This window comes from Oncorhynchus keta, chromosome 29, assembly GCF_023373465.1.
Source record: "Oncorhynchus keta strain PuntledgeMale-10-30-2019 chromosome 29, Oket_V2, whole genome shotgun sequence".
Lineage (NCBI taxonomy): Eukaryota > Metazoa > Chordata > Actinopteri > Salmoniformes > Salmonidae > Oncorhynchus > Oncorhynchus keta.
The window spans coordinates 5,998,348-6,022,071 of NC_068449.1; the positions used below are offsets into that span (position 1 = coordinate 5,998,348).

General features: G+C 44.7%; 1 protein-coding gene across 5 annotated transcripts in view; it reads left to right on the forward strand.

Moving 5' to 3' along the window:
- Nucleotides 1-23,724, forward strand: part of LOC118370612 (ena/VASP-like protein) — an 89,136-nt gene that overhangs the window by 39,057 nt on the left and 26,355 nt on the right. For 3 of the 5 annotated variants that reach the window (XM_052485828.1, XM_052485827.1, XM_052485826.1), the window contains exons 2-4: nucleotides 3,368-3,542; nucleotides 4,243-4,420; nucleotides 17,482-17,539. In XM_052485828.1, the coding sequence (XP_052341788.1) occupies nucleotides 3,368-3,542; nucleotides 4,243-4,420; nucleotides 17,482-17,539 (411 nt within the window). Of the gene's footprint in view, nucleotides 1-3,367; nucleotides 3,543-4,242; nucleotides 4,421-5,553; nucleotides 5,913-17,481; nucleotides 17,540-23,724 lie in introns of those variants that run through there. The other 2 variants (XM_052485825.1, XM_052485829.1) reach the window with 2 other exon arrangements.

Here is a 23,724-nt window from a genome sequence, read left to right on the forward strand (position 1 = left end):
GTCTGTAATTGATTGATTTGGGCTTACAGATTTACTCTAAAACATACCAGACCGCACTTCAATTGAATTTGAAAAGCGCTTGCAAGGATAGTGATGTTGGCTGGTTCTGTGATGTTTGTGTGATGGATACTGAGGAGTCTTGAGAATGTGTCAGTCAGTGCCAGGCTTGTGAGGCTTACAGTAGGGTAGTAATCGAGGAGGGACAGCTTTGGGTCCCGACATGCTTTCAAAGCCTCACCCTCTAATATTGTTGTCGCATTGCACATCTACTGGTACACAATATGTTGATAGAGGACATTCTGAGTCCTGCACTAATACAGCCTCAACCATACACGGTGCTCTGCTGAGACATGGCTGAAGTGTCAGCCTCCATTTTCTCTGTCTCGTAAGGAGGAAGGAAGCAGATCGAAGAGGAAGGTCACATGCTGGCATTTGAATGCTGGCGAGGCCCTAGGGGCCTTGGAGACAAGACAACCTGTCTCTGTGGTGGAATATTTTATTTAGTTTGGGATATTAATATGGCTTTTTTGGGGGGGATATTGGAAAGACTTCCAGAAATATACTTACTTTGCTTTCCGTGGTGAGGCACCCACTTTTTAAAATATTTCCTTTAAGAATTGCTGTCTAGAAATGACAGCTGTGAATGCACCGTGCTAATTTGACAATAATGACTGAGAATGTTGAGTAGCTGAGTATTTAAAGCCGTTAGAGCAGAGCTGTCCCCGTGGTATTCACGGTGAACGTTAAGAAACTTTTCGTCACTTCACAGTCCCCTGAGGGCGTAAGTCACTCTCACCTCTTAGACCTCTATGAGTGAAGCATGCCAGGAATATTACACCACATTACACCATATTATACTGTAATGAAAAAGGGAGGGAACAGGTCTCGAACCCTCGACCTTCTAGCCCGAAGCCCAGCGCGTTATTGACTGTGCCCGCAAAAGCATGCTCGAGCGGCAGAGTCGATATCCGCGCTTATAAACCCAGGGTTGTTACAATACTATAGTACACCATGTTATACTATATTACACCATGTTATACTATATTATACCATGTTATACTATATTACACCATGTTATACTATATTACACCATATTATACTATATTACACCATATTATACTATATTACACCATATTGTACTATATTACACCATGTTATACTATATTACACCATGTTATACTATATTATACCATGTTATACTATATTACACCATATTATACTATATTGCACCATATTATACTATATTACACCATGTTACACTATATTACACCATATTATACTATATTACACCATATTATACTATATTACACCATGTTATACTATATTACACCATGTTACACTATATTACACCATATTATGCTATATTACACCATATTATACTATATTACACCATATTATACTATATTACACCATATTATACTATATTATACCATATTATACTATATTACACCATGTTATACTATATTACACCATATTATACTATATTATACCATATTATACTATATTACACCATGTTATACTATATTACACCATATTATACTATATTACACCATGTTACACTATATTACACCATGTTATACTATATTATACCATATTATACTATATTATACCATATTATACTATATTACACCATGTTATACGATATTACACCATATCACACCATTTCACACAATATCACACCATATCAGGGGTAAGGGCGGCAGCGTAGCCTAGTGGTTAGAGCGTTGGACTAGTAATCCCTGAGCTGACAAGGGACAAATCTGTTGTTCTGCCCCTGAACATGGCAGTTAACCCACAGTCCCTAGGCCGTCATTGAAAATGAGTATTTGTTCTTTAACTGACCTGTCTAATTAAATAAAGGTCCAAAAAATCATACCATATTGTTATTCATACCCTTTCATATCTTAGCCCTTCATCCATGTACTAAAAAAACATTTTGTCGTTGTGGATTTTTCTTTATTATCAATTGAAAGAAGTCACTGCCTACATGTATTGTAAAGGTGAAGCATGGAAGTTTCTCCACTTATGAGGAGTTGGCATTAGTGCTTTGAAATGTACTATACTGTAGATGTACTACGGCTGTACTTGTTCACCACATAATTCAATAGTTTAATTCTTGTCGTCGATAGGAATGGAGAGTTTGGAATCAAGCCAGTCTGTGCCTGGGCCAAAACCATGATGTGGATGCACATTCCCAATTTATCTGGTTTGACAGATAAATACCTCACATCTGGTGAACAGATAGTTAATTAGACGCTTCTGTTTTCTCTCACCGTGTTATTACCATAGATCAGCGACACACATGTTTCCTGCCCATGTCGCCGAACATTCTGAAATATGCTAATTATGATACCGCGACGCCACAGCAAAGCAAAACACAGAGAGAGATTTTTTTTCTCGGAGGGGTTGGGGTTAGTGTGCTTGTTTATAGGGTTTTAATTGGCTGTCCCTCCCTCTTTTTAGGGACATACTGTCAAATTTCAAACGATACCATTAGATAGGCGTGGTTCCTTTGAGAGTTACTACTACTGAACAGGCTTGCTAACTGTACGGTACTACACAGCACCGCATCCACCAGTAGTAGGAGACACAGGGGTTAGAGGTCAACAATAAGGACATAGGGTGAATCTCAAACATATTTCCTCGATTCCTTGCATCCTCTCTCCTCACCTCCTTCTCAAAACTCATTGGAGATTCTCCTCCAATCCGTTTTGAGAAGAAGGGGGGGAGAGGATGCAAGAAATCAAGGAAATATGTTTGAGATTCACCCTATGTCCTTATTGTTGACCTTTAACCCCTGTGTCCTCCTCCACAGTGAACAGAGTATCTGCCAAGCCCGCGCCTCAGTCACAGTGACCTCTAACCCCTGTGTTCTCCTCCACAGTGAACAGAGTATCTGCCATGCCCGCACCTCAGTCACGGTGACCTCTAACCCCTGTGTTCTCCTCCACAGTGAACAGAGTACCTGCCAAGCCCGCGCCTCAGTCACGGTGACCTCTAACCCCTGTGTTCTCCTCCACAGTGAACAGAGTATCTGCCAAGCCCGCGCCTCAGTCACGGTGACCTCTAACCCCTGTGTTCTCCTCCACAGTGAACAGAGTATCTGCCAAGCCCGCGCCTCAGTCACGGTGACCTCTAACCCCTGTGTTCTCCTCCACAGTGAACAGAGTATCTGCCAAGCCCGCGCCTCAGTCACGGTGACCTCTAACCCCTGTGTTCTCCTCCACAGTGAACAGAGTATCTGCCAAGCCCGCGCCTCAGTCACGGTGACCTCTAACCCCTGTGTTCTCCTCCACAGTGAACAGAGTATCTGCCAAGCCCGCGCCTCAGTCACGGTGACCTCTAACCCCTGTGTTCTCCTCCACAGTGAACAGAGTATCTGCCAAGCCCGCGCCTCAGTCATGGTGTACGACGACACCAGTAAGAAGTGGGTTCCAATCAAGCCGGGCCAGCAGGGCTTCAGCCGCATCAACATCTACCACAACACGGCCAACAACACCTTTCGCGTGGTCGGGGTCAAGCTACAGGACCAACAGGTAGAGGTACACATACGCACACACACCAATTGCCATTGTCTGGGGGAATTTGTCTGTTCTAGTATTGTTAGTCATTTCAATGGACCTACAAATCTTGATGTAGATCTGGTGGAAGACTTTTCACACTGCAAGCCTTTACAGACCTCCACCACACTGTCTTTAGTTATAGAGATCATCTCCACCACACTGTCTTTAGTTATATATATCATCTCCACCACACTGTCTTTAGTTATATATATCATCTCCACCACACTGTCTTAGTTATAGAGATCATCTCCACCACACTGTCTTTAGTTATAGAGATCATCTCCACCACACTGTCTTTAGTTATAGAGATCATCTCCACCACACTGTCTTAGTTATAGAGATCATCTCCACCACACTGTCTTTAGTTATATATATCATCTCCACCACACTGTCTTTCGTTATAGAGATCATCTCCACCACACTGTCTTAGTTATAGAGATCATCTCCACCACACTGTCTTTAGTTATAGAGATCATCTCCACCACACTGTCTTTAGTTATAGAGATCATCTCCACCACACACATTCGTTACTAGTTATCTCTATAGTTATGTAAGACATAGTTATCTCTATCGTTATGTAAGACATATTTATCTCTATAGTTACGGTACATTGAACTAAGCTGACCATAGTAATTGGTGAATAAATGAATGAATGAGTAATTGGCTGTCTGTCTCTCAGGTGGTGATCAACTACTCCATAGTGAAGGGGCTGAAGTATAACCAGGCCACGCCCACCTTTCACCAGTGGCGCGATGCCAGGCAGGTTTACGGCCTCAACTTCGCCAGCAAAGAGGAGGCCACCACCTTCTCCACCGCCATGATGTTCGCCCTCAACACGCTCAGCTCGCAAGATGGAGGTGGGACCTTTTCCCGTGTGGAAGTAATCATTCTGTCCAGCTGTCTGCCTGTCTGTCCACCCGTTTGTTCGTCCACCTGTCTATGTATGTCACAGTCAGGTTTAGATAGACTGTAGCTAAAACTGATGTGTACTAATTAGCAGTTAATCCCGGCACGTCAGCTACTAATTATCGGTCGAAGTGCAAATCTTTTTATACAGTAATTTCAAGCCTGTATAGCTCCCCTATAATTTAAGGATTGTTGGATTAACGTAATATTAGGTTGAACATGTTTAGGTTGTAACAAGAATAATCTATTTTCAGAAGCACTCTCAACCTGTTCAGTTTACACTTGGTCCAGCCAATGACATTGGGGCTGCAGGTGCCAGTCAGTCTGGTTGCTGGGTCGATCTCCACTGAGTTCTACCTCCCTCTGCTGGACATCAAGCTCTAGAGCGATAACAAGGCCAGACGTACTGTATCTCTATGGCTCTGGGTGAAAGCTTTCAGCACTGTGTGTGGGAATGGAAAGCAAACCATAGAACCCATAGAACCCTGCCAGACTATCAACTCTGTTTAAAGGTGTGTTCATTAGGGCACATTGTAACAAAACATTTAAAATTGTTATGAAACGGAAAATGTAAAAAAGCATTTCTTAATAGTTCAAATATAGCCTACCTATTTCACTTATTTATTTGTTAACTATCTACTGAACACAACCCAGGCTAGAGCCCAGGGTGCCACACTTGGATACGTGACCTGGCGATATATGATGGCCGATTGCAGACACTTGTGATAATACTGTATGCCTGAAAGCGACACTATCGAAAACAACCATTACAGTTAACCCTGACAACCATTAACATTACACCGCCAGGACAGACACTTGCACACATCAATGTAAAGACCTGTGGTTAGATGAGATGGACGGTGCAGTCTAGTTTATGGCGACATAACTAGACTGTATACGAAGCCTTACTCTTAAGAAATAGCACATGGGCCTCTCCTGTTACACGTTGCTGCTACTTATAAGCTGTTGTGGATGGGGAGTCCGGTGGCGGCCCCATTCCGTCCCCCTAGCCTTCCTATTGGTGCACAGCCTGGCTAAAATACCCATGGAGCCAAACTGTCTTAGACCGCCAAATCTCACATGGCACTCTCATTTTTTTGGTAAACCTTTTGGGGAACAAGAGGGGGCCATGTTGGAGGTGAGCTGAGCTATGGGGCTCCACACGCAGACCTAAGGTGCGCTCCTTCTGTCCAGGGAATGCAGTCGCAGGCATTTTACTGCTTTATACCTGCTACTGGGGTCCTATCTTGGATCACCCGGTTCGTGGCTAATGCTATTCCAGTAGCCTGGACAGCTGCCTGACTAGAAGCCATAGTTAGTACCACACAGTAATAGCTTGCTAAAGACACTGTAAGAATTGCAGAGAGGGTCTCACGATGAGTCTTACTCCAGAGATGTCACCGGCCACTGTCAGAAGGTGCACTTCTGCGAAGATCACCCTCAGTAAGTACTGTTCCCGTGATGACAGTTGATGCAGGGTAGGTGATAGAGGGAGGGTCTGAATCAGGGCTATTTACTGCATGATGCTGCGGCAGACAATGTGAGGCTGGTGGTATTTGGCAACACCTCTCTCACCTCTTTCATTGTAGGGCTAAAATAGGGAAGTGATGTTCTGGAAATCCCTATGTTGATGTTTAAGCTTAAGCTGTATGCGTTTCTGTTGACTGCCATTTAAAGTTTTCCATTCAACACAAATGTGGACTTAAGGGGCCCTAATGGGTCAAAGTAGCTTTTATATTTCATATTTTGGTAGCCACAGCCCCACGGGGTGTTAAGCTGTGGCTCCTGAGGTTTGAAATACTCTTTAATAGCATCATATTTAGCTCAAGAAATCACAATTAGGCAATTAGGTAATCACCATCTGAGTTAGAGTGTGAGAGAGAGAAAGTAGGCCTTGTTTTGTTCCTTGAGGGCTTCTGTGCACAGGCCTGATCAAGCCCAAGCACTCCCCTGGGGCACTACGTCTCTCACCTCACCATGGCAACAGCCAGGACCCCCGTATGTCAGGCATCTGTGCTTCATCGTGCACTAAAACCCAAACTCATTTGACACGTACACAACCTTCCTGTTTGCATCTGTAGATGTGTTGTGTTGATAATAACCCTTGATAGTGTTAATGGTGTTAGCTCTTGTGTCACTAAAATAAAAGCCTTTAATTGTGCAGTCAACTAGGCTGTGAGGTTGCAGTTGGCAAGTGGTATTGACTACAGTGGCCCACGTTGTTGTATTTTAATAGTTGCTTTAAAATATTAGGAAATACTTGACCAGCCCAATACCAACCTAGACCCTACCTAACGTTTCGTTACTTTACCAGCCCAACACCAACCTAGACCCAATCTAACGTTTAGTTACTTTACCAGCCCAACACCAACCACCAATCTAGCGTTTAGTTACTTTACCAGCCCAACACCAACCACCAATCTAGCGTTTAGTTACTTTACCAGCCCAACACCAACCTAGACCCAATCTAACGTTTAGTTACTTTACCAGCCCAACACCAACCACCAATCTAGCGTTTAGTTACTTTACCAGCCCAACACCAACCACCAATCTAGCGTTTAGTTACTTTACCAGCCCAACACCAACCACCAATCTAGCGTTTCGTTACTTGACCAGCCCAATACCAACCTAGACCCTACCTAACGTTTCGTTACTTTACCAGCCCAACACCAACCTAGACCCAATCTAACGTTTAGTTACTTTACCAGCCCAACACCAACCACCAATCTAGCGTTTAGTTACTTTACCAGCCCAACACCAACCACCAATCTAGCGTTTAGTTACTTTACCAGCCCAACACCAACCTAGCCCCAATCTAACGTTTAGTTACTTTACCAGCCCAACATCAACCTAGACCCAATCTAACGTTTAGTTACTTTACCAGCCCAACACCAACCTAGCCCCAATCTAACGTTTAGTTACTTTACCAGCCCAACATCAACCTAGACCCAATCTAACGTTTAGTTACTTTACCAGCCCAATACCAACCTAGACCCTACCTAACGTTTCGTTACTTTACCAGCCCAACACCAACCTAGACCCAATCTAACGTTTAGTTACTTTACCAACCCAACACCAACCACCAATCTAGCGTTTAGTTACTTTACCAGCCCAACACCAACCTAGACCCTACCTAACGTTTAGTTACTTTACCAGCCCAACACCAACCTAGACCCTACCTAACGTTTCGTTACTTTACCAGCCCAACACCAACCTAGACCCTACCTAACGTTTAGTTACTTTACCAGCCCAACACCAACCTAGACCCTACCTAACGTTTAGTTACTTTACCAGCCCAACACCAACCTAGACCCAATCTAACGTTTAGTTACTTTACCAGCCCAACACCAACCTAGACCCTACCTAACGTTTCGTTACTTTACCAGCCCAACACCAACCTAGACCCAATCTAACGTTTAGTTACTTTACCAGCCCAACACCAACCACCAATCTAGCGTTTAGTTACTTTACCAGCCCAACACCAACCACCAATCTAGCGTTTAGTTACTTTACCAGCCCAACACCAACCTAACGTTTAGTTACTTTACCAGCCCAACACCAACCGTCAATCTAACGTTTAGTTACTTTATTGTGTCTGGATCTGGAGGTATGGTATGTCTACCAAAAGAAAGCATCATCTTGTATATTAGCTTTGCAGTGGTTTCATTTGATGGCAAATGGCATATATTATACATGTTCTTAGCTTCATGTATTCCAAACTAAACCCTGAAAAGACTAAAAATCAAGATCAGGTTGGACTAATTGGCTCATAGAAACCATCATAGATGGACACCAACTGATTCTGGTGAGTATTTTGGCTGTTGTTATGCATTAGCTACAGCTCTGTGCTCCACTATTAGTATTCATCTTGACGCCTCATCTGTATATGTGCTCAAATGAATTGCATAGCCGTGCAGATAACACATAACCATCAGCTGCTATGAAGGGGAGTTTAGAGGAGCCGTGCAGATAACACATAACCATCAGCTGCTATGAAGGGGAGTTTAGAGGAGCCGTGCAGATAACACATAACCATCAGCTGCTAAGAAGGGGAGTTTAGAGGAGCCGTGCAGATAACACATAACCATCAGCTGCTAAGAAGGGGAGTTTAGAGGAGCCGTGCAGATAACACATAACCATCAGCTGCTAAGAAGGGGAGTTTAGAGGAGCCGTGCAGATAACACATAACCATCAGCTGCTAAGAAGGGGAGTTTAGAGGAGCCGTGCAGATAACACATAACCATCAGCTGCTAAGAAGGGGAGTTTAGAGGAGCCGTGCAGATAACACATAACCATCAGCTGCTAAGAAGGGGAGTTTAGAGGAGCCGTGCAGATAACACATAACCATCAGCTGCTAAGAAGGGGAGTTTAGAGGAGCCGTGCAGATAACACATAACCATCAGCTGCTAAGAAGGGGAGTTTAGAGGAGCCGTGCAGATAACACATAACCATCAGCTGCTATGAAGGGGAGTTTAGAGGAGCCGTGCAGATAACACATAACCATCAGCTGCTAAGAAGGGGAGTTTAGAGGAGCCGTGCAGATAACACATAACCATCAGCTGCTATGAAGGGGAGTTTAGAGGAGCCGTGCAGATAACACATAACCATCAGCTGCTAAGAAGGGGAGTTTAGAGGAGCCGTGCAGATAACACATAACCATCAGCTGCTAAGAAGGGGAGTTTAGAGGAGCCGTGCAGATAACACATAACCATCAGCTGCTAAGAAGGGGAGTTTAGAGGAGCCGTGCAGATAACACATAACCATCAGCTGCTAAGAAGGGGAGTTTAGAGGAGCCGTGCAGATAACACATAACCATCAGCTGCTACGAAGGGGAGTTTAGAGGAGCCGTGCAGATAACACATAACCATCAGCTGCTAAGAAGGGGAGTTTAGAGGAGCCGTGCAGATAACACATAACCATCAGCTGCTATGAAGGGGAGTTTAGAGGAGCCGTGCAGATAACACATAACCATCAGCTGCTAAGAAGGGAGTTTAGAGGAGCCGTGCAGATAACACATAACCATCAGCTGCTAAGAAGGGGAGTTTAGAGGAGCCGTGCAGATAACACATAACCATCAGCTGCTAAGAAGGGGAGTTTAGAGGAGCCGTGCAGATAACACATAACCATCAGCTGCTAAGAAGGGGAGTTTAGAGGAGCCGTGCAGATAACACATAACCATCAGCTGCTAAGAAGGGGAGTTTAGAGGAGCCGTGCAGAGAACCATCAGCTGCTACGAAGGGGAGTTTAGAGGAGCCGTGCAGATAACACATAACCATCAGCTGCTAAGAAGGGGAGTTTAGAGGAGCCGTGCAGATAACACATAACCATCAGCTGCTAAGAAGGGGAGTTTAGAGGAGCCGTGCAGAGAACCATCAGCTGCTACGAAGGGGAGTTTAGAGGAGCCGTGCAGATAACCATCAGCTGCTATGAAGGGGAGTTTAGAGGAGCCGTGCAGAGAACCATCAGCTGCTACGAAGGGGAGTTTAGGGGAGCTGTGCAGAGAACCATCAGCTGCTACGAAGGGGAGTTTAGAGGAGCCGTGCAGATAACCATCAGCTGCTATGAAGGGAGTTTAGAGGAGTGTCAAAAAGAATGAAAACAAGGCATCCCAAGTCATCTTCTATCAGAGAGCTGCAGGCTGAGAGAACAAAGGAGAGGAGACAAAACACACACACACACAAAATCACAATCACACACACACATACACACAAAATGTCACACACACACACTAAATAACAAACTCCTGCTAGGCTGTGTATTGATAAAGCACTAGTACATACATTGCAGTAGTAGGACATTATTTATATTCATATACTGTGTTCAAAAACAGGGGGCAGAAATGTGGTGGGGATGGTTGGCTCTGTTTGATGATGGGATATTAAAATATTCCCCTTTCATGAGATGATGACTGTGGGACATGAAACATGAAACGGTTTGAGGTTGGGAATGAATCATGTTTTAGAAAGCGTTTACAGCACTTTATTCCAAAACCGCAGTGTTTTATTCCAAAACAACTCAGCCAACATCCTCGCCTTAGTTGCTCATTGAGAAGGAGGTGAATTCATTATGATGTCAGTAATGTCAACCCGAAAGCCGAAAACAAAAACAAAATTAGACACTTCAGATGGTTGGATATGGTAGGACAGAGGAATCCTCTGTTTCAGAGGAAGAACTCCAGTTACCCTATGAGCAAAAGACATTGAAAATACTGGGGGTAGCCTAGTGGTTAGAGTGTTGGACTAGTATGCGAAAGGTTGCAAGTTCAAATCCCCAAGGTACAAATCTGACATTCTGCCCCTTGAACAAGGCAGTTAACCCACTGTTCCTAGGCTGTCATTGAAAATAAGAATTTGTTCTTAACTGACTTGCCAAGTTAAATAAATTGAAAATGTAGTCTTTCTTGGTTGAAAGGATATTGAAAAGATGTATTTTCAATGCCTTGTGCTCACTGGGTAAGCAGTATCCATATAAAGATGTTCCACGTGTCCCTCATGCCAAACACACCCAGCGGAAATGACACCCAACGGCAATCTAGTGTTGCAAAGGGGCGTCAGGGGTTTATTGGTTGGTATTCCTGATATGCAGTAAGTGATCTCCCCTTTTATAATAGGCCTCTCTCAGAATAGGCTCTCCTCCTCAGTTAGCTGGGGAAGTAGAGTATGTCTCACAGTCACCCCTTCACACACACACACCTCTATGCACAGTCACCCCTTCACTCACACACACACACCTCTATGCACAGTCACCCCTTCACACACCTCTATACACAGTCACCCCTTCACACACACACACACTCTATACACAGTCACCCCTTCACACACACACACCTCTATGCACAGTCACCCCTTCACACACCTCTATACACAGTCACCCCTTCACACACACACACCTCTATGCACAGTCACCCCTTCACTCACACACACACACCTCTATGCACAGTCACCCCCTCACACACCTCTATACACAGTCACCCCTTCACACACACACACCTCTATACACAGTCACCCCTTCACACACACACACACACACACACACACCTATATACACAGTCACCCCTTCACACACACACACCTCTATACACAGTCACCCCTTCACACACACACACACCTCTATACACAGTCACCCCTTCACACACACACACACACACACACACACACACACACACACACACACACACACACACACACACACACACACACACACACACACACACACACACACACACACACACCTCTATACACAGTCACCCCTTCACACACACACACCTCTATGCACAGTCACCCCTTCACACACACACACCTCTATGCACAGTCACCCCTTCACACACACAAACCTCTATACACAGTCACCCCTTCACACACACACACCTCTATGCACAGTCACCCCTTCACACACACACACCTATATACACAGTCACCCCTTCACACACACACACCTCTATGCACAGTCACCCCTTCACACACACACACCTATATACACAGTCACCCCTTCACACACACACACCTCTATACACAGTCACCCCTTCACACACACACACCTCTATACACAGTCACCCCTTCACACACCTCTATGCACAGTCACCCCTTCACACACACACACCTCTATACACAGTCACCCCTTCACACACACACACCTCTATGCACAGTCACCCCTTCACACACACACACCTCTATACACAGTCACCCCTTCACACACACACACCTCTATACACAGTCACCCCTTCACACACACACACACCTCTATGCACAGTCACCCCTTCACACACACACACCTATATACACAGTCACCCCTTCACACACACACACACCTCTATACACAGTCACCCTTCACACACCTCTATACACAGTCACCCCTTCACACACCTCTATACACAGTCACCCCTTCACACACCTCTATGCACAGTCACCCCTTCACACACACACACCTCTATGCACAGTCACCCCTTCACACACACACACACCTCTATGCACAGTCACCCCTTCACACACACACACACACCTCTATGCAGCACCCCAATGACGTCAAGGTATGTCGTAAAGACATCAAGTAAAGACCTCATATATTGGTTGTTATGTGGTCAGTAAAAAAACTAAGATGTTAAAAAACATCTAGTATACCTCACCACGAAGTCATAATGACAGTCTTGTCTGCTGGGTTGGGGGTTTCTGCATCGGGCGATTGTCTCTATGCTGGGTTGGGGGTTTCTGCACCGGGCGATTGTCTCTATGCTGGGTTGGGGGTTTCTGCACCGGGCGATTGTCTCTATGCTGGGTTGGGGGTTTCTGCACCGGGCGATTGTCTCTATGCTGGGTTGGGGGTTTCTGCACCGGGCGATTGTCTCTATGCTGGGTTGGGGGTTTCTGCACCGGGCGATTGTCTCTATGCTGGGTTGGGGGTTTCTGCACCGGGCGATTGTCTCTATGCTGGGTTGGGGGTTTCTGCACCGGGCGATTGTCTCTATGCTGGGTTGGGGGTTTCTGCACCGGGCGATTGTCTCTATGCTGGGTTGGGGGTTTCTGCACCGGGCGATTGTCTCTATGCTGGGTTGGGGGTTTCTGCACCGGGCGATTGTCTCTATGCTGGGTTGGGGGTTTCTGCACCGGGCGATTGTCTCTATGCTGGGTTGGGGGTTTCTTGTCTCTATGTAGTTATTTTATTGATCCTGGTGTTGCGTCTCTTGACAAAGACTGGTGAAATTAGACGTTGATCCAATGGAAATTAAGAATATTACATTCCATCCAATCATGTTTGCCCTTGAATCTGGTTTGGGATTGGCGATCAAGGATTGGCTGGGTTCATGCATATGTTGTGTTGAATGCAAAATGCACTGTATGAGCTGTACACAGATGTGGGAAGGAGGGGAGGGCAGGTCAGGTCTATTCTGGTCTACCGTCCTGCTGGGCCTGTTTTGTTGAGGTTTCCTGTGGAAATGCCTGTGGTTTGCATCAAGCTGTAGGAAAAAGCACAGTATCTCATTAGTACACAATGACAACATCAAGCTGTAGGAAAAAGCACAGTATCTCACTAGTACACAATGACAACATCAAACTGTAGGAAAAAGCACAGTATCTCACTAGTACACAATGACAACATCAAACTGTAGGAAAAAGCACAGTATCTCACTAGTACACAATGACAACATCAAACTGTAGGAAAAAGCACAGTATCTCACTAGTACACAATGACAACATCAAACTGTAGGAAAAAGCACAGTATCTCACTAGTACACAATGACAACATCAAGCTGTAGGAAAAAAAAGCACAGTATCTCACTAGTACACAATGACAACATCAAACTGTAGGAAAAAGCACAGTATCTCACTAGTACACAATGACAACATCAAACTGTAGGAAAAAGCACAGTATCTCACTAGTACACAATGACAACATCAAACTGTAGGAAAAAGCACAGTATCTCACTAGTACACAATGACAACATCAAGCTGTAGGAAAAAGCACAGTATCTCACTAGTACACAATGACAACATCAAGCTGTAGGAAAAAGCACAGTATCTCACTAGTACACAATGACAACATCAAGCTGTAGGAAAAAGCACAGTATCTCACTAGTACACAATGACAACATCAAGCTGTAGGAAAAAGCACAGTATCTCACTAGTACACAATGACAACATCAAACTGTAGGAAAAAGCACAGTATCTCACTAGTACACAATGACAACATCAAACTGTAGGAAAAAGCACAGTATCTCACTAGTACACAATGACAACATCAAGCTGTAGGAAAAAGCACAGTATCTCACTAGTACACAATGACAACATCAAGCTGTAGGAAAAAGCACAGTATCTCACTAGTACACAATGACAACATCAAGCTGTAGGAAAAAGCACAGTATCTCACTAGTACACAATGACAACATCAAGCTGTAGGAAAAAGCACAGTATCTCACTAGTACACAATGACAACATCAAGCTGTAGGAAAAAGCACAGTATCTCACTAGTACACAATGACAACATCAAGCTGTAGGAAAAAGCACAGTATCTCACTAGTACACAATGACAACATCAAGCTGTAGGAAAAAGCACAGTATCTCACTAGTACACAATGACAACATCAAGCTGTAGGAAAAAGCACAGTATCTCACTAGTACACAATGACAACATCAAGCTGTAGGAAAAAGCACAGTATCTCACTAGTACACAATGACAACATCAAACTGTAGGAAAAAGCACAGTATCTCACTAGTACACAATGACAACATCAAGCTGTAGGAAAAAGCACAGTATCTCACTAGTACACAATGACAACATCAAGCTGTAGGAAAAAGCACAGTATCTCACTAGTACACAATGACAACATCAAGCTACCAATTTGTTGGAAGCATTTGCTGTTTGTTTTGGTTGTGTTTCATGTTATTTTGTTCTCAATAGAAATGAATGGTAAATAATGTATTTTGTCACTTTTATAGTAAGTAAGAATAGAATAAGCTTCTAAAACACTTATACAATAATGTAACAACAGCAAATTCATCCAACAAATGTGTATTCACAAGCTTAATGTAGTTGTTGCGTTCTATAAATATGGATACTAATCTTTTTACTACTTTAATACACATACTGTATAAGTGAATTTGTCCCAATACTTTTGACCCCCTAAAATCGGGAGACTATGTACAAAAAAAAGGTTGTCATTTCTGAATGGTTCACCCGATATGGATGAAAATACTTTAACCTCATAGTCATTGTTTGATTTCAAATCCAAACTTTTGGAGTATAGAGCCAAAATAAGAAAAAATGCTTCACTGTCCCAATAATTACAGGAGCCACTAGCATTGTTATACTGTATGTAACCTCAGTCATATTTATCCTGTTGAATGTACCTCTACTACTACAGGGGAGGGTGTGGCATGTAAAACAAAAGTTGGAAGTTTACGTACACTTAGGTTGGAGTCATTAAAACTCATTTACATACACTTAGGTTGGAGTCATTAAAACTCATTTACATACACTTAGGTTGGAGTCATTAAAACTCATTTACGTACACTTAGGTTGGAGTCATTAAAACTAGTTTACATACACTTAGGTTGGAGTCATTAAAACTAGTTTACATACACTTAGGTTGGAGTCATTAAAACTAGTTTACATACACTTAGGTTGGAGTCATTAAAACTAGTTTACATACACTTAGGTTGGAGTCATTAAAACTAGTTTACATACACTTAGGTTGGAGTTATTAAAACTAGTTTACATACACTTAGGTTGGAGTCATTAAAACTAGTTTACATACACTTAGGTTGGAGTCATTAAAACTAGTTTACATACACTTAGGTTGGAGTCATTAAAACTAGTTTACATACACTTAGGTTGGAGTCATTAAAACTAGTTTACATACACTTAGGTTGGAGTCATTAAAACTAGTTTACATACACTTAGGTTGGAGTCATTAAAACTCGTTTTTCAACCACTCCACAAATTTCTTGTTAACAAACTATCGTTTTGGTAAGTCGATTAGGACATCTACTTTGTGCATGACACATGTCATTTTTCCAACAATTGTTTACAGACAGATTATTTCACTTATAATTAAATGAATCACAATTCCAGTGGGTCAGACGTTTACATACACTAAATTGACAGTGCCTTTAAACAGCTTGGAAAAATGCAGAAAATTATCTCATGTCTTTAAAAGCTTCGGATAGACTAATTGACGTTATTTGTGTCAATTGGAGGTGTACCTGTGGATGTATTTCAAGGCCTACCTTCAAACTCAGTGCCTCTTTGCTTGACATGATGGGAAAATCAAAAGAAATCAGCCAAGACCTCACAAGAAAAATTGTAGATCTCCACAAGTCTGGTTCATCCTTGGGAGCAATTTCCAAACACCTGAAGGTACCACTTTCATCTGTACAAACAATAGTACGCAAGTATAAACACCATGGGACCACGCAGCCATCATACCGCTCAGGAAGGAGACGTGTTCTGTCTCCTAGAGATGAACGTACTTTGGTGCGAAAAGTGCAAATCAATCCCAGTACAACAGCATAGGACCTTGTGAAGATGCTGGAGGAAACGGGTACAAAAGTATCTATATCCACAGTAAAACAAGTCCTATATCGACATAACCTGTAAGGCCGCTCAGCAAGGAAGAAGCCACTGCTCCAAAACTGCCATAAAAAAGCCAGACTATGGTTTGCAACTGCACATGGGGACAAAGATCGTACTTTTTGGAGAAATGTCCTCTGGTCTGATGAAACAAAAATAGAGCTGTTTGGCCATAATGACCATCGTTATGTTTGGAGGAAAAAGAGGGACGCTTGCAAGCCGAAGAACACCATCCCAACCATGAAGCATGGGCGTGGCAGCATCATGTTGTGGGGGTACTTTGCTGCAGGAGGGACTGGTGCACTTCACAAAATAGATGGCAACATGAGGCAGGAAAATTATGTGGATATATTGAAGTAACATCTCAAGACATCAGTCAGGAAGTTAAAGCTTGGTCACAAATGGGTCTTCAAGCATACTTCCAAAGTTGTGGCAAAATGGCTTAAGGACAACAAGGTCAAGGTATTGAAGTGGCCATCACAAAGTCTTGACATCAATCCTATAGATCATTTGTGGGCAGAACTGAAAAAGCTTGTGCGAGCAAGGAGGCCTACAAACCTGACTCAGTTACACCAGCTCTGTCAGGAGGAACTTATTGTGGGAAGGTTGTGGAAGGCTATCTGACCAAATGTAAACAATTTAAAGGCAATGCTACTAAATACTAATTGAGTGTTTGTATACTTCTGACCCACTGGGAATGCGATGAAAGAAATAAAAGCTGAAATAAATCATTCTCTCTACTAATATTCTGATTTTTCACATTCTTAAAATAAAGTGGTGATCCTAACTGACCTAAGACAGGGAATTTCTTACTATGATGAAATGTCAGGAATTGTGAAAAACTGAGTTTAAATGTATTTGGCTCAGGTGTATGTACACCTCCGACTTCAACTGTAGGTCCTTTCATACCTAGCTAGAAATATTCCCCTGTTTCTGTTCTCCACCACAGGCCCTGCTGTCCAACGCCAAAATGGGCCCTCCTCAGAGGACCCCGATGTACCGAGGAGGTAAGAACCTGCGACCTTCAGAAAGACACCAAATCAAGCTCAGTGTACAGTAGAACACACAGTAGAACACACAGTAGAAAACACAGTAGAACACACAGTAGAAAACACAGTAGAACACACAGTAGAAAACACAGTAGAACACACAGTAGAACACACAGTAGAACACACAGTGGTCCTTCTGTGGCTCAGTTGGTAGAGCATGGCGCTTGTAACGCCAGGGTAGTGGGTTCATTCCCGGGACCACCCATACGTAGAATGTATGCACACATGACTGTAAGTCGCTTTGGATAAAAGCGCAGCTAAATGGCATATATTATTATTATATTATTATATTAACACACAGTAGAACACACAGTAGAACACACAGTAGAAAACACAGTAGAACACACAGTAGAAAACACAGTAGAACACACATTAGAAAACACAGTAGAACACACATTAGAAAACACAGTAGAACACACAGTAGAACATCGAAAAAAGGAACTGGTTTGTAAAAGGGCATCCAAAGCATCTCATTCCAGGGACTTCAAGTCTGGTAAAAACTTGCTAGAATTCATCATCGAACGTGTTTTCTTATTTAATTTGTCTGAAAGTAGTTTGTTTGAGGGTACAAAACACATACGGCCTACCACATAACCCTACCACATCAGGCCTACCACATAACCCTACCACATAACCCTACCACATAACCCCTACCACATAACCCTACCACATAACCCTACCACATAACCCTACCACATAACCCTACCACATAACCCTACCACATAACCCCTACCACATAACCCTACCACATAACCCTACCACATAACCCCTACCACATAACCCTACCACATAACCCTACCACATAACCCCTACCACATAACCCCTACCACATAACCCTACCACATAACCCTACCACATAACCCTACCACATAACCCCTACCACATAACCCTACCACATAACCCTACCACATAACCCTACCACATAACCCCTACCACATCAGGCCTACCACATAACCCTACCACATAACCCTACCACATAACCCTACCACATCACCCCTACCACATCAGGCCTACCACATCACGCCTACCACATAACCCTACCACATAACCCTACCACATAACCCCTACCACATCAGGCCTTCCACACATCCCCTACCGCATCAGGCCTACCACACATCCCCTACCACATCAGGCCTACCACATCAGGCCTTCCACACATCCCCTACCACATCAGGTATACCACATATACCTTACCGCATCAGGCCTACCACACATCCCCTACCACATCAGGTATACCACATATACCTTACCACATCAGGCCTACCACACATCCCCTACCACATCAGGTATACCACATATACCTTACCACATCAGGCCTACCACATCAGGTATACCACATATACCCTACCACATCAGGTATACCACATATACCCTACCACATCAGGTATACCACATATACCCTACCACATCAGGCCTTCCACACATCCCCTACCACATCAGGCCTACCACATCAGATCTACCACACATTCCCTACCACTTCAGGCTACCCCATATCCCCTACCACATCAGGCATATCACATACCCCCTACCACATCAGGCCTACCACATCAGGCCTACCACATCAGATCTACCACACATTCCCTACCACATCAGGTATACCACATATACCCTACCACATCAGGCCTATCACATACCCCCTACCACATCAGGCCTACCACATCAGATCTACCACACATTCCCTACCACTTCAGGCTACCCCATATCCCCTACCACATCAGGCCTATCACATACCCCCTACCACATCGGGCCTACCACATCAGGCCTACTACATCAGATCTACCACACATTCCCTATCACTTCAGGCTACCCCATATCCCCTACCACATCAGGCCTACCACATCAGATCTACCACACATTCCCTACCACTTCAGGCTACCCCATATCCCCTACCACATCAGGCCTATCACATACCCCCTACCACATCAGGCCTACCACATCAGGCCTACCACATCAGGCCTAACACATATCCTTTATCATATCAGGCCTACTACATAACCCCTACCACATCAGGCCTACCACATCAGATCTACCCCATATCCCCTACCACATCAGGCCTATCACATACCCCCTACCACATCAGGCCTACCACATCAAGCCTACCACATATCCCCTCCCACATCAGGCCTACCACATCAAGCCTACCACATATCCCCTCCCACATCAGGCCTACCACATCAAGCCTACCACATATCCCCTCCCACATCAGGCCTACCACATTTCCCCTACCACAGTTGCCTACCACATAGCCCCTACTACATATCCCCTACCACATCAGGCCAACCACATTTCCCCTACCACATCAGGCCTACCACATAGCCCCTACCACATATACCCTACCACATCAGGCCTACCACATCAGGCCTACCTCATATCCCCTACCACATCAGGCCTACCACATAGCCACTACCACATCAGGCCTACCACATAGTCCCTACAACATCAGTCCTACCACACAGCCCCTACCACATCAGGCCTACCACATAGCCCCTACCACATCAGGCCTACCACATAATCGCTACCACATCAGGCCTACCTCATAGCCCCTACCACATCAGGCCTACCTCATATCCCCTACCACATCAGGCCTACCACATAACCCCTACCACATCAGGTCTACCACATATCCAGTGGCTCGTGCCGTGTTCTTAGTCCACTCTAGTGGTGGAAAGAGGTACAGGTCAAGCAGCTTGAGGTACTAGACTTCTGTACAGTCAAACAGCTTGAGGTACTAGACTCCTGTACTGTCAAGCAGCTTGAGGTACTAGACTCCTGTACAGTCAAGCAGCTTGAGGTACTAGACTCATGTACAGTCAAGCAGCTTGAGGTACTAGACTCCTGTACAGACTCCTGTACAGTCAAGCAGCTTGAGGTACCAGACTCCTGTACAGTCAAACAGCTTGAGGTACTAGACTCCTGTACCGTCAAGCAGCTTGAGGTACTAGACTCCTGTACAGTCAAGCAGATTGACGTACTAGACTCCTGTACAGTCAAACAGCTTGAGGTACTAGACTCCTGTACAGTCAAGCAGCTTGAGGTACTAGACTCCTGTACAGTCAAACAGCTTGAGGTACTAGACTCCTGTACAGTCAAGCAGCTTGAGGTACTAGACTCCTGTACAGTCAAGCAGCTTGAGGTACTAGACTCCTGTACTGTCAAGCAGCTTGAGGTACTAGACTCCTGTACAGTCAAGCAGCTTGAGGTACCAGACTCCTGTACAGTCAAACAGCTTGAGGTACTAGACTCCTGTACTGTCAAGCAGCTTGAGGTACTAGACTCCTGTACAGTCAAGCAGCTTGAGATACTAGACTCCTGTACAGTCAAGCAGCTTGAGGTACTAGACTCCTGTACTGTCAAGCAGCTTGAGGTACTAGACTCCTGTACAGACAAGCAGCTTGAGGTACTAGACTCCTGTACAGTCAAACAGCTTGAGGTACTAGACTCCTGTACTGTCAAGCAGCTTGAGGTACTAGACTCCTGTACAGTCAAGCAGCTTGAGGTACTATACTCCTGTACTGTCAAGCAGCTTGAGGTACTAGACTCCTGTACAGTCAAGCAGCTTGAGGTACCAGACTCCTGTACAGTCAAACAGCTTGAGGTACTAGACTCCTGTACTGTCAAGCAGCTTGAGGTACTAGACTCCTGTACAGTCAAGCAGCTTGAGATACTAGACTCCTGTACAGTCAAGCAGCTTGAGGTACTAGACTCCTGTACTGTCAAGCAGCTTGAGGTACTAGACTCCTGTACAGTCAAGCAGCTTGAGGTACTAGACTCCTGTACAGTCAAGCAGCTTGAGGTACCAGACTCCTGTACAGTCAAACAGCTTGAGGTACTAGACTCCTGTACCGTCAAGCAGCTTGAGGTACTAGACTCCTGTACAGTCAAGCAGCTTGAGGTACTAGACTCCTGTACAGTCAAACAGCTTGAGGTACTAGACTCCTGTACAGTCAAACAGCTTGAGGTACTAGACTCCTGTACAGTCAAACAGCTTGAGGTACTAGACTCCTGTACAGTCAAGCAGCTTGAGGTACTAGACTCCTGTACAGTCAAACAGCTTGAGATACTAGACTCCTGTACAGTCAAGCAGCTTGAGGTACTAGACTCCTGTACTGTCAAGCAGCTTGAGGTACTAGACTCCTGTACTGTCATGCAGCTTGAGGTACTAGACTCCTGTACTGTCAAGCAGCTTGAGATACTAGACTCCTGTACAGTCAAACAGCTTGAGGTACTAGACTCCTGTACTGTCAAGCAGCTTGAGGTACTAGACTCCTGTACAGTCAAGCAGCTTGAAGTACTAGACTCCTGTACAGTCAAGCAGCTTGAGATACTAGACTCCTGTACAGTCAAGCAGCTTGAGGTACTAGACTCCTGTACTGTCAAGCAGCTTGAGGTACTAGACTCCTGTACAGTCAAGCAGCTTGAGGTTGAATGAAAGAAAGTGATGATGCTGGTACTGACTTTAATTTAACCACACCAGAGCAGTATACTACAAAGCAGGATCAATGATTTTGCCAGCTAACTTTCATAAACATTCAGAAAAAAAATAGTTTCTGGTTCATTAATGAACCTAGACTTGAATGTTGGTTGTTGGTTGAAACAATTTAAATCAATCCATGTCCATTGTAGACATATATTCCTAAAATATTTGAAGTTATTTCTGAACAATGAAGTATGTTAGCTGGCTAACAATTATTTTCTTATTATTCGTATTTTATTTAACTAGGCAAGTCACTTTATGAACAAATTCTTATTTACAATTATGGCCTACTGTGGAACAGTGAGTTAACTGCCTTGTTCAGGGACAGAACGGCAGATTTTTACCTTGCCAGCTTGGGTATTCGATCTAGCAACCTTTCAGTTCCTGGCCCAACACTCTAACCACTAGGCTACCTGCCGCCTCCACATTATAACCACCAGGCTACCTGCCGCCTCCACATTATAACCACCAGGCTACCTGCCACCTCTACATTCTAACCACTAGGCTACCTGCCGCCTCTACATTCTAACCACCAGGCTACCTGCCGCCTCCACATTCTAACCACTAGGCTACCTGCCGCCTCCACATTATAACCACCAGGCTACCTGCCACCTCTACATTCTAACCACCAGGCTACCTGCCGCCTCCACATTATAACCACCAGGCTACCTGCCGCCTCCACATTATAACCACCAGGCTACCTGCCGCCTCTACATTCTAACCACCAGGCTACCTGCCGCCTCCACATTCTAACCACTAGGCTACCTGCCGCCTCCACATTATAACCACCAGGCTACCTGCCACCTCTACATTCTAACCACTAGGCTACCTGCCGCCTCTACATTCTAACCACCAGGCTACCTGCCGCCTCCACATTCTAACCACTAGGCTACCTGCCGCCTCCACATTCTAACCACTAGGCTACCTGCCGCCTCCACATTATAACCACCAGGCTACCTGCCGCCTCCACATTCTAACCACTAGGCTACCTGCCGCCTCCACATTCTAACCACCAGGCTACCTGCCACCTCTACATTCTAACCACTAGGCTACCTGCCGCCTCCACATTATAACCACCAGGCTACCTGCCGCCTCCACATTATAACCACCAGGCTACCTGCCGCCTCCACATTATAACCACCAGGCTATAACCGCCCAGGCTAACCACTAGGCTACCTGCCGCCTTACATTCTAACCACCAGGCTACCTGCCGCCTCCACATTCTAACCACTAGGCTACCTGCCGCCTCTACATTCTAACCACTAGGCTACCTGCCGCCCTCCACATTATAACCACCAGGCTACCTGCCGCCTCTACATTCTAACCACCAGGCTACCTGCCAATCTACATTCTAACCACCAGGCTACCTGGCCTCTACATTCTAACCACTAGGCTACCTGCCGCCTCTACATTCTAACCACCAGGCTACCTGCCGCCTCCACATTATAACCACCAGGCTACCTGCCGCCTCCACATTATAACCACCAGGCTACCTGCCACCTCTACATTCTAACCACTAGGCTACCTGCCGCCTCTACATTCTAACCACCAGGCTACCTGCCGCCTCCACATTATAACCACTAGGCTACCTGCCGCCTCCACATTCTAACCACTAGGCTACCTGCCGCCTCCACATTATAACCACCAGGCTACCTGCCACCTCTACATT